At 37.3% G+C, this 18064-nt stretch overlaps 1 protein-coding gene across 5 annotated transcripts in view; it reads left to right on the top strand.

Annotated features, from left to right (window-relative positions):
- LOC138940046 (lachesin) overlaps positions 1-17626 on the top strand; it is a 253582-nt gene extending 235956 nt beyond the window's left edge. For all 5 annotated transcript variants that reach the window (XM_070308549.1, XM_070308546.1, XM_070308547.1 and 2 more), the window contains one exon: positions 16837-17626. In XM_070308549.1, the coding sequence (XP_070164650.1) occupies positions 16837-16946 (110 nt within the window). In that variant the 3' untranslated portion in view covers positions 16947-17626. The remainder of the gene's footprint in view (positions 1-16836) is intronic.
- The last annotated feature ends 438 nt before the right edge of the window (positions 17627-18064 follow it).

Raw genomic sequence — 18064 nt, forward strand, 5'->3', positions numbered from 1 at the left:
GATTTGCAGCACACATAGGTAGATTCGACATATAATTTCTTAGAGTATCGTTTATATATATATAATTTTTTAGATGTGGAAAACTAAAAGGATTGCTTCGATATCCTGTATGGCTTCGTAAATACTCGCCGTTACATCTTTCGCTAGTGCAGATGCATAAGTCATTTGCTTCGATCGAGCCTAAAAAAAAAAAAAAAAAAATCGAGTATAGCGCTTTTAACCTTCCATCATGGAACTTTTATGCGGCCTATAAAACCTGCTGCGCCATTCGACAGCTAAATTATGCGCATATATATCGATCAACAACGCGTACGCGCAAATATACGTCATACAAACACAAGTTATAAAGCGTAAAACTTCGACGTCCGTATTTACGGTACGCGCGAATGCATTTGTTATCGAATCTCTACGTCGGAATGAAAATGATCGCTCTGATGGACGGATAATGGAATATTTAACCGCGATTTAAAGCGTTTTCTGATGCTCTCAAGTTCTGGCTGTTGGAATTATTTCCGGCAATTTCCCATTCAACTCCATTAATACACGAGGTAAAAACCGCGCAGCAATTTTAGTCATATCATTTTCTATGACTTTACAAAAAACGCAAAATAATTCAATGAAATGAAATGTTTCTTATATACCGTAAATTCATTAACGCATCTCCATAAACATTCGTTTATATTTTCTGTAAGTTAATTTGACATGTTTTTTTTTTCATAAACACTGCACTTGCGATATGAATGATCGATTGTCGCGAACGTTTACTCAATTTACCAGACATGATTTTAGTGAGAAGGAAAAAGCATGCAATACCTGTTGCTCGATAGAGTTATCGAACTGCCTAGAGATGTCGCATCTCGATATACGAGGACACAAAAATAACGAAAAACATAATCCCTCCGTCTTATTTCTCAAAAAATTTTATTTAGCATCGTTGAATTCTGACCTTTCGAAATTATATAATAATTTTCATGTTCCTCTCCAAGTTTCGCATAAGCAATATAGATGTATGATCCTAGATGAATAGAGGTAGATTGAAGAAATATTATATACTCGACTGCGTTTTGCTTTTGAGTGCGTTTCATGTGTTTGTACAATATCGAACAACATTCCTAGATATATTTACTTATCCTTTTTATATGTATTTCTGTAATATTACATTCAACCTAATAAAAATTTGCGAAGCGTGTAAAAATCTTCTGTCAAAAATCACTACATTTTCTGCGGTGTCATTTTTCGCAGTAAACGAAGAAGAATACACCTGTTGCATGGTATCGTCGATAGGCTTATCGACAATCCGCTCAAGCGATGTATAAAGAAGCTTGAGAAAAAAATATCAATATGTATCGTTTAGAATATACTTATATCGCGCGATACACGCATATTTATATATGATATTAATATTAAAATAATACAACATATCTTTTAAACATATGCTTAATAAGATATGTGTCTATATATAGGAAAAGAAATTGTATACAATTGTGATTGATTATAAGATTGAACTGAATCTCGGGTCGTCAAAATTAATAACTAGATCCGATTAAGCGAATCGCGCTATTTATTTCTATACGTTATGAGATTCTGCCCATAATGTAAACTTACGATCACGCAGAATCGGATTATAAGGATCGATGCAAGCGCGGAATCAAATATTATGTAACTTACGGTATTACAATGATTTAGCATGCCAATTTGGTTGTATACTATAAACGCGTATTTAGTAGCAGATACATTTTTTCAATTTGATTCGCGTTTCGTTTTTGGGTAGGATTATTTAATTCGCGAACTGAAAGTTTTAACTTGCATTTTGCAGAATTATCGTAACACGAATTATATTCGTTGCTTCGTAAACAGTTGCGAAATATAATTGTGGCTTTTTTCGTTTTATGAATAAGTCATTTTCGCGCTCTTTCGTCTAAATATGTCTGTCTTACTGGTAACGCGATTTAATCAGGAATTCGGTATTCGCGATATCACGATCCATGCACGGCAAACGTTTTGTCCCTTGTCATTCCGCCAACATCCGGTAAGGGAGCTTAACGTTAACGTCACGATGCGGGCGTACCTTTTACAACACGCACCAGTTCGCCCAGTTTTTTCGTTCCGCTGTCCTTTTTGTTTTCGGACTACGTGTACGAGTCAAGCCTGTAAAAACGGCGACACAAACGCTCCATTACTCTTCTTCTTGTCCCACATGTGTTACTGCGCCGCTTCGCGTGCAATTACACATAAGAGGGTAAAAAAAAGGGAAGAAAATCTCTCTCTCTCTCTCTCTCTCTCTCTCTCTTTTCCATTTCCGCTCCTACGTTTTTATTTTTGTCATTTGTCCAACGTACGGAGTTCGTTTTGTGTCACGAGATGTAATTAGGCATAGTACTAACGTAATTTGTCAAAAAACGATGCAACGCATGCAACGTTTCGCATTGAGCGAAATGATATTAAGTCATAGACATTGCAGATGAGTTTTCGTAACGCAACGCTTATACGCGTATCCGCGTGATATACATGACGTTTATATCCGTATGCTTTTGTATGCGTATACTTAACGATGAGACACGTGTGTGCCCGGAGAAAGATTTTAATTTTCTACCAGCGAGATTCAATTTTTTCTTCGCGCGCAAAGATTAATCTTGCATACGATTTGTTGTTACGGGGGACACAGTATTCATTCTTGGAATTAATGTTCCACACGGTACTATTCGCTTTTCACGCTGATCTGGATACGCCGTGTGCTTTAAAATTAAAATCCCTCTGCTTTATCGCCGGCCGAGCGAGATTACACGTCGTTTCGCGGATTGATGACGGAAAATACGAAAAGCGTAATCCGCGATGTAACACGCTCGAGTCGCGCGGCCCGTAATATCCAACGTGGCGCCAAATCTTTTGAACGCTTTTCAAATAGGACGCCCATCTACGGCGTTATCGTGATTAAGCGCGCGTATGCACGCATCATATATGTACGTATACGGTAAACGTTAGCGAAGCGTTGAGTGAGATGTAAAAATGTGGACCGCGTCGACCATCGAATCGAATGTTACATGATGTAATAGGGTTTTGGACATCGTTCGGAGAAGGAATTCTTTTATTATATTTGTACGAATTTGCTAAATTCGAGAGATATGACGAAAAGAGATAATGTTAGTCGCGCGAAAATGAAACAATGGTACAATGATTCGAAAGATAGTTTAAATTCTTTCTCTCTCGCAGCCCTTTATGGACGTATATTTTGCTCGCTTTCGTGACGAACGCAACTGTTTATCATGAATGTATTACGAACCATTATAATAAATGTGGTATGTCCCGATTTTAATTAAAATTTCAATTAAATTTTAGCGATTTGTATGTTAAACAGTGAAAACAGTAGGGATATTTGCGTCGAGCTCGCTAGGCAATAAATTACACCGTCATACGTGTTAATATTCGCTTTTTTGAATCAGAAATGCGTGGATCTCCAATTCTCACTCATATTTCTATCGTATATTATATATTAAATGCAACGAAATATATTAAGAGCACTGATTTTACTTTTGTTTTTCGCAACTTGATGAATCGTCGGAAAAAGTATAATTTTAAAATGAAGAGCATGTTTTTTCGAAGAGAATACGAGAAATTGATTATATTTTTATCCATCGTAGCGTGTTTAAATTCATATAGCGTCCGGAGACTCGCCTCAAAGTTTCTCACGCGTTAACGAAATATTATGTGCCAAATTCAAGACGGAAAAATTTCCGTAGAGAAAGTTATATATACTCTATTAGTATATTATTGTGTTAGTATATATGTTACAATCGTTTTCTATACTTATGTATTTACAGCGTCTTTGTAACTAGATCGCGCAAAATGGTTTCTATATATCTTTCGTATCTTCACAGAGAGAAAAGTGCGAGATTTATCACGTCAATTTACATTATTCTCGATGTAATCGAGCTCCATTTTTCTACCGCATGACAAAAGCATCCCTTGCATTCTGTTCGACGATACCTCAGGTTCGGATTCGTACGCAAATCACACAATACGCCGAGTGTCGCGGAGCAATCGTCTGCGAGACATATATCTTCGTCTGCGCTCGTGTCGGAAGAGGGGGAGAAAATCTGTCCTTTTTTATTCCCTTCGCATCTACACTTTGCATACACTGGCGCGCGTGCGAAGCGTTACCTTCGGCTTACCCGCGCCCTCCAATCTTCTCGCTCCCCACCTGCGCGCGAGCTTAACACGATGTAAGCCGTATACCGTGGGTATAACCGCGGTTTCCGGTAGTTCCGTTGCTATATATATATATCCATGAAGAATGTAAGCTCGCACACGTCAGCCGAGAGAGCCGAGGATCTTCCTTTCTTCGCCCATCGCAATAACAGCGACTCTCGGGATCCAAAATTTTCATGCATAGGATATAAAGCATAAACGACGACTTCATCATCCCCCTCTCGGCCTTTTTTCCCTCTCTCCTTACTCTTCTCTCTCTCTCTCTCTCTCTCTTTTTTTCTTCTTTTCTCATACTGTGTTACGGTCGAGCTCTTTGGATATTTTGACTGTCGTGCTTCGCATGCAATTTTCCCGTGAAACGTTCTGGTTGTTCTACGAATAGGTCAATATGAGGGAACGCGGAAGCTTGGAATAAAATCAATGGATTCGGAGGAGGACGGGATCGAGGAAAGGTAAATGTAGTAGAAAACCATACGGGGCTAGCACTTTTTGTCTCTCTCTTTTCCGACCGATCATTTTCTTTCCTTCCGCTCGACCGTTCTCGGCCTCGTCAAAGAAATGCCCACCGCCAATAATATCGACGGCCTCGATTTTGCATTACGTTTGCAGCAAGCTGGCTGAAATTGGAAAACTCATAAAGCTAGAAATGACGTAGACCAATATTACGAAGAACATATTCTAAATTTTACAGCGGAAAAAAAGAAGAAAATTTTTGTAAAATTCTATAAACAATATATATTTAATAATAATAAATATATTATTTGAATCTAAACGTTGAATAATCAAGAGAAACTCGAATCTAAAAAAAATTTTTACTGAAACGAAGATTAGAAATTTCAATAGATTCTACGTATCACTCTTGTTACACGCTTCATATTTCTTCACTGATTCTTATGCTTTCAATTCACGTGCCGCGCGCCGTACATTCTAGATATCTTATTTTCGTGTTCAGACATATTTCTCATCGATACATTTTCGATGACGTCGAATCCGAAATGAAAATATTTGATCTCATCAAATTTATTGAACTTCGGGGATTTGTACTCCTATATTGAGAATTGTGAAATATCATTCGCTCGACCGCTACTACAAACATCGGTATAATACATCTTTTTTGCGTTCGTAGTGATTGGTATATTTTTACAAAACTGCGGAAAAATTGGGAAATTCTAAAACGTTATATAATATCAATATGTACAAAATGTGCATATATGAGAGACTGATTTTTACGATATATTTGCGATTATAAGGGACACGTGATAAAATCCTTTGTAAATTGTGCACACTGGATGCATTTTTTATATTTGCTCATAAAAGGAATTTAATATTCATTGCACCAGGTCGATTTACGATATGACAAAAACATTGTAATTACTTTTTTCCGGCAGTATTTGTATATATAATATCAAGTACATAGATAATTTCAAGTGGCAGAGATCATGCTGTTATACATAGATAATTTTTTGAATAAAAATTGCAAAAAAAAATTTACATTTGTATAATTTAAAAATTATATTGTACTTTTATACAGAGCATGAAATTTTCTACCTCTGTCTCTGTCTCTCTCTCTCTCCCTCTCTCTCTCTCTCTCTCTCTCTCTCTCTCTCTTTGTTCCGTAGCATTGTAATATTATATTTTATTCGAGAGTTTTATGGTAAAGTTTTTCTCTTTGATTTGTTATCGATAATTTAATATATTTTTATTCCTAAGACCGCTAAAATAGATATTAATTAATTAAATAATTAATACGCGCTATCTACGGAAATACGAAAAAATGAGAAAATATTTTCGCGGCGTTTCGGGACAAATATATTTATAGATACATTACGAAACGTAAGAGAAAGAAAATTCAGAAATATTTGGCAATGGTATGATGTTTCCATTGTGATCGAAGCGCGAAGTCCGATTTTTCGCCCAGTGATTATTAATACATATGTACACCACGCGCGGTCACGAGCCGATCTGCAGCGTAGTTATGGCACGATGTTCGATCCTCAATTATGCCGAATTACAGGATCGTGGCTGCCTTTCATGAAATATTAACGTTCCAATCCTGTTAATGCAAAATCATTCCTGATCGGGAAACGTAATGGTTTTTTTGCCGGTTATATTTCTTGCAACTCAGAACAGATAACTATATAATATCTATACGATAAACGACGACCGATCGACCGAGTTATATTTATGCAGTGCAAATGTTCATGATTGATCATTTATAGCATCAGTTTGATGTAATTACTCATACCGTTCCTTCCATCTTTTACTGCGATCTGTATAAAAAAATAATCAATAGTGTCAGAGATCAAATAAAAAGTTTAACGGTACGATTGTCTTAATGCGATATTTAAAAACTGCGCATTTTACGTTATAACACAGCCGATTGAATGATTTGAAAGTATTGGTAATTTAAGTTCTGTATTATCAAACTTTTTGCTAACGATACTCTAATGGCTACTAATTATAAATAATATCTTAATTGCGTGTAACAAATAGCGCTTTGACCAATTATACCGATATTGCCGCACTTAATAATATAAATCCATATTTGATTATATTATTATTTGATTACCGTTATTATGTAAATAATTTTGGAAAATAAAGCAATTTTATGCGCCGAAGCAAACAATTTGTACAATTACGATTAATTATTCACTAAAAATAAATAGAATTTCTTATTTTTAAGATATTTAACATATTTTAAAATAAAAGAATCTTTTTATTAAATTATTTTATCTAGCTATTATTTTTGTCCTCGTGTCATATAATTTTAAAAATTCTCAAACCTATACACGTCACATCTTCAATATATTTAATTGCTACTGATCGTATATTATAGGAAGATTGAAACTAGGATATTAAGATACGCTCTCTGTTTATAACGATAATAAAGATTTTAGAGTGTTATAATGTACGCATTCTTAAATGAAAAGGTCACGTTCTTTGTCATTAACAATTCGACGGATCTGTTTGGTAAAGCGCGAAGTACGGATATTATTTGCGTAAGATTGCTGATCTGGAAAAAAACGAGGATTTGTCTTAGTAGCGAGTGATATAAATTCATCTCAATTGTTGCTGGCCGCGCATCTTGTCCCCTCTTCATCGTGCGTTTAATGCAGTAAATTGCAACGTAGAGAATACTATGCTAATGTACTTACTTACGAAGACGGTCCCCGGACGCGGAAAGTTTTCGAGACAGTCCTGTTTATGATAGGAGCCGAGCAAGCCCCTTGGCCGTTACGTGACTCTTGCGGTAACGGCTTTTCCGCGATACGCCGGCAAGTTTCCAGTCGCTCGGATGCAATGTTAATTGATGGGCGTATCATCAGAGAAGTTACAAGGAAGCAACCGCGGCGTAACGACTTGACACGTCAGATTTTCTTCAATTTGCGGAATGGAAAATCGTTGGAGAAATATAAGTGAGATGAGAAAAAAGAAGATCGTCAATCTATATTTAATATGAAAAATTATACTATATACGAGATACGATAAATATAATATATACTTTTTTCATTTGATATACGCAGATATATCAAAAATGCATGTAACACGTCAGATTTATTCGACGATACTTAAGAATTTAAGAGAATTTTTCGAAAACAGGAAACACATACATTTAAATTCTTATATATCCTGTAGGATACGCGTATTGTGTGTGAATTTTTAAAATCTTCGCCTCCTACGTACAGAATATTTTCCATCTGACATTTGCCGTACGGTTTCTTAAATCTTTATGCCCGCTATTTTGACGAAACGTTCATAGGAAGCTACTCGATGGCCATTAATGCTATCGCGAGTGCGCGATAAAGGATGTCAAGTACGGGCAAAGTTGATTATAATAACTCTCGCGAGTAGGTAAAAGAGATCACGGTACATTACCTTCGACGTTGCCAACAGCATTGTCGAATACGCGCAAGAAATGATTTCTGGGGCAGCCGAATACGATGAACATTACGAACGCGGTTAACGATAAGAGCTATGATGCTTCTGTCACTATATATAACAAATCTATTCGCCGTAGTAAAGCTCTTACCGAGGTATTAAAATCACGCGCGTCCGTTCGCATCAGCGTACTATCGAAACGTGCATGATGTTGCTATTAATCAAACGAGACTGGAATATGGACGCGCGAGCCATTCTATATTAGGTACTTTTCCACATTACCGTTAATACGATTTCGCCGATTAGCAGGAATAATTACAATCACAATTCAATTACAAGTGATTATATTGAGCGTTAGAAAATATAAAAGCCGTTTATTCGTCAGACGATTACCATCGTTTTGTCATGAATATAATAGATGTAATAATGTTTTTCAACCATTTTTATAAATCGTTGTTTAGAAATCAAATTATATATATATATATATATATATATTTTTATAAATAATTGGAATATATGAAATATATGAAATTTGTATATTTGTTATCAAGAAACGCAATGGCTACTTTGATATCGATATATAAGCAAATTTTCGATCTGTCTGACCATATCGTATCATTATCTACTGCAAGGAATAATAGCGAAATAGGGTCTGAAAAATTAATAATCGATTAAAGCTGTGTATATATTTCATTAAGAATTTATAAAATCAATTTCATAAATTCTTAATGAAATCAATACCTATTTTTTATTAGACTAATATTATTCGGTGATATACCAATATCAATTAAGATCAATGAGATCTTGGAGCAGTTAAACTATTCACGATTATCGCGTTACTTCTCTCTTATATTGCTCGTATGAGCGGAATTTCATAACTAATTAAAGTGGCATTCACGGAGTGTGCAAGGGTATGTAGAAGGGAATAGGAAACGCGGAATTAGATAGAGGAAGTGAGAGAGAGAGAGAGAGAGAGAGAGAGAGAGAGCGGGGGGGAGGATTGATACCGTTGCTAGTATCAACGGTCATAATGCGCTTGCATATTTGCGCAGCGCGTATGCAATGCACGGTGCAACCGAGCGATTTCAAGCGGCCTTGGTTGAAGGATCGCGTTTCCGCATCAAACAAGAATTACGCGATACGGCAACGAGAGCGTAACGGCAAACGAGCCGAGTCGTCTGCGTCGAAGAAACGAGGAGGCAAATTTTGTTACATGCCGTTGCAAGTTTGTAAGCAGCCATCGAGCTAACGTCTAATGTAAGGACGAAGCGTTAACATAACATCTTTACGGTCGACTCGCGTCTCGGTATAAGCCGCAAAAATGTATATTCTGCCGGAAGAATTACTATCTGTATTCGAATGAAATATAATGAAATTTATTTTATATTGAGAAAAATTATTTAATGAATAAAGTCGCTATTAAAATATGAACTTTAAATCTGATCTTTTTGCATACTACCCAATTTTTCTTCTCATTATAAATATACAGATTTCCACAATTTATATATCCTCGACGCTCTTTAAAATATAGATAGATAGTAGACGATGATACGATATAGTCGGACAGATCGCTCATTTTATTATAATAGCATCATTTCTCTCTTGATGACAATTAAGATAAAAATCATCTGTCTGTCAAATATATCAAGGAAAAATTAAAATTAAAATTATCTAAAAATTTCAAAATTTTCGGAAAGCTTCTTTCTCTTAATCATGTGTGTAAATAGTAATCTGAATATGAAAGAAGAAAGAAAAACACATTTTTTTAGCTTACATACGAATGCATTATAACGCGGTATCTTGTACACGAGAATAGTACGTCGATTGTTTAGCCTTCGTAGAAGGCAGTTGAGTGGTATAAAAGTGCAGGCCTGCTCGTTCCATGTCCATTCGTTCGTTCCTTCCGTGCTAAGTGCACTTCGCGAATAATCGCAGCGTGAAGCGAGTGTAGAAACATGCATGCGACGACGATTTACCCTTTTCCTTGTATTCGGCCCCTCTACATTTTCCTTCTCCCCCGCCTCCCCCCCCCTCCCCTCCCTCCTTCCACCGTCTACCACGTTCTGCCTCTCGCTCAAGTTTGCTGCCCTCAACAAGGCGGAAAAATGCTTTTCCGCCGCGGGATCTTCTTTTTTTTTCCGGCATCAAAGTGGCGATCGAGGACGCGAAAAGAAAAAACCGCCATAAAATTTTCCGGTTCGCCTCGATTCGCTTTGCGAGCGCGACTATGTCGCCTGCCGATTCTTGATACACGACTGAGTACACGAGAATGACAAGCCGAAAAAAATGAAAATATTATTATCAGTCCGGCGCAGTTGCTTTGTGCTAGTGTGGATTCCATGTACACTCTATTTCTAAATGAATATAATGTTTTCGATCTATGAAATTTAGAAACGATAGAATTATTAAATTTGAGATTAAATCTGTAACAATGTAAATTTATGTTTGTATTTGTGCGAGAAATATATATTTTCTAGATATAAATTATACAAATGTCAGATATATTTTATTGTGGAAAAGATTTATAAATATATCAAAAATATATTTTTCCCAAGACAATATATATGTAAAATATTACAATTTGACTGTGATATACCGCTCGCAGTTATTTGGACAACGCAAAACAGACCAAGTTTATTCAAGAATATGCAGAGCTATTAAACAAGTGGGAACATTTGTTCTTTCTAATCATAATGTGGGCCACTTATGTTGTACAAATGCTGCACTTAATCACCCATACGACGTCGTGTTGTACGCGTGATGAATGAACGTGCGGCCAACGCATGAGCCAAGGGGTATTTAGTCTTCCTCATTACAAATTATCACGAATGGAATTTGTTAAGGTACAACCGCATGATCCATTGACGATCGTCGCGTGGAATATCGTTTGCGTTAATATATTCGAAATGTCGAAATTAAATTCTAACGTGATTAATTGTAAGACATCTCATACATAATGAACTCGCAATTACTCGATTGTACGACATATACGTTCTTCCGGCAATATTTTTCTGTCTATGACATTAACGTTTAAGGCCCTGACTTAATTGCATTGTTTGCGCCATATCGGTGTGTCAATATTATTGGATTTTATTTGCATGCGCAAAATGTACCTACGAGTTAACATCGATGTTCAATGTATCGAAGCATTGTAGGTAGCACACGAGATTTTCGACAAACATTTATAATAAACAAAAAAAACCGTATAATGCGTTTAAAATATAATTATCTATTATTAAATAAATTAATAACTTGTCTTTACATTCTATAATTCTCGTGATTCTCGTATTTTGCTCTATATTTTTTGTTAATATCATACGATTAATATTTTAAAATATATATTAGTTTTTTTCACAGTATTTTCATAACTCTCGTACGAGTTATGAAAATACTGTGAAAAAAACTAATATATACTTTAAAATATTAATTCATTTAATAATAGATATATATCATAATAATAATAAATATATATATATCAACGTGCCAAAAGTAAGAGTGCCGTTTGATTTTCTATTAATTTGGTCCCATTGTAAAGGGGTCAATCTAGAGAACTGTCGAGTATCTTCACCCCGATTTCCCAAGACGCAAATGGTCTTAATCTCCGCGTGCATGGGGGGTCGATTGACATACAAATGCCGTCAAGAAGCCTTGCCGTATATACCCATACAGACTCGCCGATATGGACGGAACGGGAGCGACAAGGTTCCCGAGTTGATAAATGAATGCGCGGTTGATACGTGAGGAGGTATGCGCCACGTCGGAGAAAAGACTAAAGACACCTTGGGGGATGCGAAAAAGAAAAGGATGAAGAAACGAGTCGAATATATCTTGATCTCACGAGTAACCGTTAAAACGTCACCGATTGCACGTAGCACCCGTAGATATCTCGGCTTAATCTGCGTCGTAGATGAATTCGCCTCGTTCGTGTTTAGCGAATTTGCGATCGAGCGTCGTTCTGTGAGAAACCCGGAGCAACCCTTTACGGGCGGTTTCTCTGTTGCCGGGTAACGTTAATTTAATGGAATACGATTAAATTGAAAATTAATGCCATCCGGTTTCTGTTAGCCCCGAAATTTTATTATCGTCATTGTATTCACCGCTTGTCGCTTGCGGCTTGTTTACTCGCTTACTTCCATTTACGATTCATTTTGCGCAATGCGAATGCACAAATTACAACGTGACCTTTAAAGCGACAAATGAACAAATAATAAATTTACGTTTGTTTTGCACTGATCATAAACATATGTATTTTAATAAACGGCACAGCAATTTGCAGTACCAATAGCTTTCAGAAACAGAATCTCTTTTAACGTAAAATTCCTTTCATGGCCTTTCTATATCAAACCCTGAAATGTACCGTGTGTGTGTGGATGTACGGGCCGTTGCGAAGATGGCCCGCGATAACTTTAACTGTCTCAAATTCCATGTGCCGAGACTATCACGGTACTTCACCGAGAGAGTTCTTCCTAGCGCGATATACACCGCTAACTCAATAACCTCCTTATTCCCTTCGACCTCATTTCCGCACTCGTCGAACATTATATCAATCCTGGCACGTCCTTAAAGCAGATAGTTCGATAGCGGCGCCGAGAAAAATAGATTGATAACGCGACGACGTATGAAAGCGTAGCGCAAAGTTAAGTTAAAGTTATACAAAGTTAGGCCAAAAATTGTTTTCATAAAAAACGATCGCGCTTCCGTATCTGCGCAAATATAACAACAACAAATATATCGTATAACAATTAATTATGTATGCATAAATATTGTGTTTGTGAATATTAACTTATAAAACAATTATATTTCGTAGCAAGTGAAACGATATACTTTTTGAATAATATATATATATATTGCTCACGTTCTAATATAATCGGGATTTAAATGACGTAACATGATAATGTAATTAAAACGTCTAAAACGTTCTAGCATGGTGAAACATCTCGTATTTGCAGACAGGAACGAAAAGTTTATCTGTAAATGTAACAATATGCCCGAGAAAGAATGGAGCTTCGCCCACATCGATCATCCTCGCGTAACCGAAACCATATCGCTTAAGATATTCCATCTCTTTGCTTGCCATGTGACACCTGTCAATATCGCGCTGCATTAAAATTCACCGGTGCGTGCTTTTCGATTTAGTCGAGTCTTCGAGATTCGCCTCCGCCAGTCAGCGACGATGGAGCGACTCGCGTACCGGGTCTTATTTTGCATTCTACGGCAAATACACGCAGCGATATGAAAAATACATAATTCTTCGACGAAAGTGCCAATAATACGTGCATCGTGTTTCCGGCCGGCGATATTTTACACCGGACCAGTGATCAGGCGAAGCGCGGCGTGGCTGTTATATAGGTATATTCACCAGGACGTTGAACGCGAATCATTTTATTTTGCAATATAATGCTCGACTCCTCGTCGTCCGCGCGGCTTGACATATTGGACGTGATAGGGAGTAATCTGTTATACCGCGCTGTGTCCACGATAGAAGGCTGTAGGCGGTAGTATCCCATTCTCCCTTCCATTGCGTCTACGGGGTGCGCGTTGCAACGACCGATATATTTCCCCGCCATGCACTTCCATACGATTCGTATGGAAAATATAGTGGTTGGCCGCGCGCACAAACGCGAATGCGTGAGAGCCGCGCTGGATCGACAATAAATCAGGCGGCAACGTAAATAAAATCTTATGGAAACGTCCAGGGGGGAACGTCTCTCTCTTTCATCCTTTTTCCGGGATCAATTTGAGATTGTCCACGTGGCGCAGGTTGCTTTCAAGAACAGCCCGACTATATTATTGACTTGGTATCGTAACAATGGGAACGATGCATATGATAGTAGATGCCAAACTCTCTTTCTCTCTCCCGCTTGCGGATGAATGGGTAAACATTATTTGCGGGGGAACATTTGTCGATATTGTATAGACAACTGATATAGATATTATGTAAGATACATTTCACGCATCCCTTGCTATTTTATTTATACGATATGATACGCATTCTAACGTGTATTCCACGATTTCTTGTCGTAAAATTTCATTCGACTCGAAGCGATTCTCCAAAGTTGAAATTGTTATGTGAACATGTGATAAATCGGCACTTTATGAATCATTAAATGTGCTTTTTCATATAATATTGTGATTTTTATTTCTTATAATATACATCACGTATTCGTAGGTCTGTAAGATTTAGCAGTTCTATTTATGAATAGCGAATTTAAAAATATCAAACATTCGATTTTGAAACAAATATGATGACTTGTTTCTTTCTTCCACTTTTCTTCTTGTAAAATTTTACGTGTAAAATATTGACGCATGTGCGCGCGAGGATATACAATAGTCCCTTCAAAGCCGAAAACGGCCAAAAGGATTCTAACCGATTATTTACGATTAATCGCGCGAGAGTTACGTCTGGAACTCGAAAGACATTTCGGATAATCCCGGATGGCGTTGCGCAATATCCCGACGAACGCATCGGTGCATCCCGATGGCGCATGTCTACCGAAAAAGCAAAGAGATCTCTCGGCTGTAGTTTCGCTCGACTGGGGCCACGATCAGGGATGGCACTCGAGACACACCCGAGGGATTTTGGGACGAAAAGTTCCGTTAGAAACTCCCGGTCTCTCCCGCTTATCCAGAGGCCTTCAACCCCGCTTCGCGCACCCTCGTCACTCCTCGTTCGTAGCGAACGAGGGGGAGCCGGGATGCATATAGTTTTCCCTCACGAATGGCGGCGCCAATCCGGTCGAAAGCTATCGCGCGAAAATATAGACCGTAAAATTTCTAAACTGGGATTTAAAGTTTCGCGCGACCAATTTCTAGCCGCCGTTTAACCCTCCCTGTACGTAATTACCGAGATAACGAGCTTTGTGTAAAAACGGTCAGATTTCTGGCTACAAGGAAAGAGATTAAGCGAGCGATTTACTCTGTAAAAACAATGTAAATCAAATTTACGAAATGTAACGAGTTTAAGCAAGTATGGGTGATTTAAGGTGAATATTTATAGCGTGTACTTTAACGAGATTCTTCAATGTTTGACTTACTCTACTTGCGGAACGTTCGATGCAAGTCGGATTGCATCGTCAATTCAATTAGAAAATAAATATTTAATAATCATTTAAAAATACATTCTCATATAGGCTATTCTATTTATGAGTATAAATCTATATCTGTCAGAAGCATCTAATTCGGGATATAACGCGTGATTAATTAACGACACATATCGAGCTGATTAATCTGATTAATCGTAAACTCCCTCTGATGCTGCGAGCTATTAGCAACACTTTATTGATTCTACTAGTACGTTTCCGGTATAAATTAGTTGCCAACTTAATAATATATCTTCGAGCGATCGCGCTCCTTGTTTTCCAGCCCGATTGCAGTCACCGGGAGATTAACGTAGGGAAGATTCACAAGTATCGTCTGGAAAATACATTTTACAGTACACTTTCAACTGATTCCGCGATAAGTTATTATATATGTTTTCTGAATAGCTTTAACGTCATACACGCGGCGTTAATGTTATGATATTATGATGACGGTAGCAGGAACGGTCTTTTCTGCATCCGGCATGTAAATGAATGTAAAGAGGTAGATATGCAAATCGTAGCGACGAGTGACACCGACGTATTCTACGGCCAACATATTTTCCAAGTACACGGTTCACGTAGATGACATTTCGGTTAGGTTTTCGAATGAAAATAGATGACACATATGAGACTTATTAACTCTACGACAGAACTAATGATACTTCCAATAAATATGAACAATTCATTATAATTTGTAAATATATCTGACTAATCGACCTAATGAACCTTAATATTTTCGCATATGTGGTTGACGATTTTATCGATTTGTACATAATATCACCTCGCTTTCGGAGTAAATTTTATGTCAGATGGACTCTCTTATAATTAGGAAAATTTCAATCTAAGAATAGATATCGATTTTATCATTCTTGTTATATTCAATATTCCATATTGACTCTGATTTTTTGAACGTCAATATGCGACAAACAGCCGGTATCGATATGCTAGAAAATTCCTCTGTCTTTGTGATATTTTAGTCATAGAATTATAGATTTTTCTGAAGATATCGTTATATATATTGAAACGCGGATGGCAAAAATAGAACGATCAATAAGGAATATTGGTGATTCTCAATGGTGACGGGGAGGAAGACCCTGATCAGAAATTCAAATCGAAGCGTGGAAAGCGGAAACATTTCTGTCGCACGAGAATTTGCAATAAAGAAGATACTGTTTTGAAAAATGACGCAAGAAGCTCGAGAGTTTTCTTGACTTAAAGTGGATAGGCGAAAATGAATGTAGAAGCGAGGATGTTAAACGGTCGAAACGACATTTCCACAGCGAGTCACCCACGTTTCTCTCTGCGCGAAGAAGAATTGTCGCAGTCTCAGATGGATCATTTAAAATATACAGGGTATATGCTCGCAAGATATTCTTATCGGGTTTTGCGTACATTTCCTTCTTTTCAATAAGACGATATCTTGAAGCAAGCAGCTTTAAAGCTCAACTCGCAAGAATTCATAAATTTTACATACTTTTAATTAAAAGACTATCGAGGTAGCTCGATAATCTCTTAGGAAATTGTCTCTACATTAATTTAAGATACAGTTTCATAGGTAAAATATATCGCGAGATATCTCGCGAAGACACCCCGTATACATAAATTCGCGCACGTAGAAGCCTCGTGCATAACGTACGCCGAGAATAACACGCGAAATGCATTTCTGTTTCAGGAAGCGCATATATCATCAGATGGAGTGCGCCGCAGTTGATGGTCGTGGCGGTGCAGTACATCCTCACCGGGCCCTATATGCCCCCCTACGTACCCCAGACGGCGAATTAAGACGTCCGTAGGAAAAGAAGTTCAATCTAAGGTGGGATCGTGGACGACACGACCATCAACGAGGAACCCGAGAAATTCCGGTTCCTATTAGAATATATCATCGCGTATCTTTTGCACGGAACGCGCTTTTTGCGGAGTTCGCGGCGAGTACGCGGAATGTGTATGGTTACGTGGATGAACGGGAAGTCGTGCTCGCAAACGAATAACTGCTTTACGATCGACAGACACCAGTATATTCCGAGCCGGAATGGACTCCGATTTCGCTTTATGTACTGTTCGCCGAATGGTACGATCATCGCGAATGGGATTGAGAGATTTTTACGACGATAGCAAGGTATTACATAATTTTATTCTTATTAAATGGTCCTCACGCGGAGGATAATGCGGTGAAATTCCTGGCTGTGCTCGACAGGTTCCATTCTCGTTATGGACGTCGTATAATTCTCTATGAAATCTGTATGAAGTTTTTGCGCGCAAGATCGAAATTATCGCGCTTCGCTTTGATCAGCGTTTCTCACAAAGGTTCAAAATTCAAACGAGTAGCTAGAAAGAGCGATTGATACCAACATGATGATGAGTAGTGATATTAATAAATCCTAAATATTAATATCACTGAACGCCGAATATATTTGAAAATATTCGAGATGATTTAAAAAAAAAAAAAAATGAAATGTATTCGAATAAATTATCGAGAGAAATTATAGATTCGGATAAATTCATTATATCCTATCATATTTTTTATGATAGTTCTCGTGATTTTTCGAGATAATTTTTCTAAAATATAATATACATATAATATTCAGTACATGTCTCACGAAATGTATACGATGAAAATTATGAAGAATGTTTGTTTAATGAAAATTAACTAGAGAAATATTACTTTGATTCCGTAATCTCAAGTCTGTAATCAAGGATCGTTGTTTCGTAACATGAAAAACAATTCATAAGTCAAACAAAATAATTATGCGTTTTCTCGGTGTATTAACTGGCACACCTTGAGACCAACATGTTACACGAAATAAGGAAACGTCTAAGAGATCTCTCCAGAGAGCAAGGGGAAATTGATTAATGCCACAGCACGTAAAAAATGGCGAGGGAGTGGCCATGACTCTTCGAAA

This window comes from Polyergus mexicanus, unplaced genomic scaffold (genome assembly GCF_030449975.1).
Source record: "Polyergus mexicanus isolate NDT 795.1 unplaced genomic scaffold, iyPolMexi1.0 SCAF_16, whole genome shotgun sequence".
Taxonomy (NCBI): Eukaryota; Metazoa; Arthropoda; class Insecta; order Hymenoptera; family Formicidae; genus Polyergus; species Polyergus mexicanus.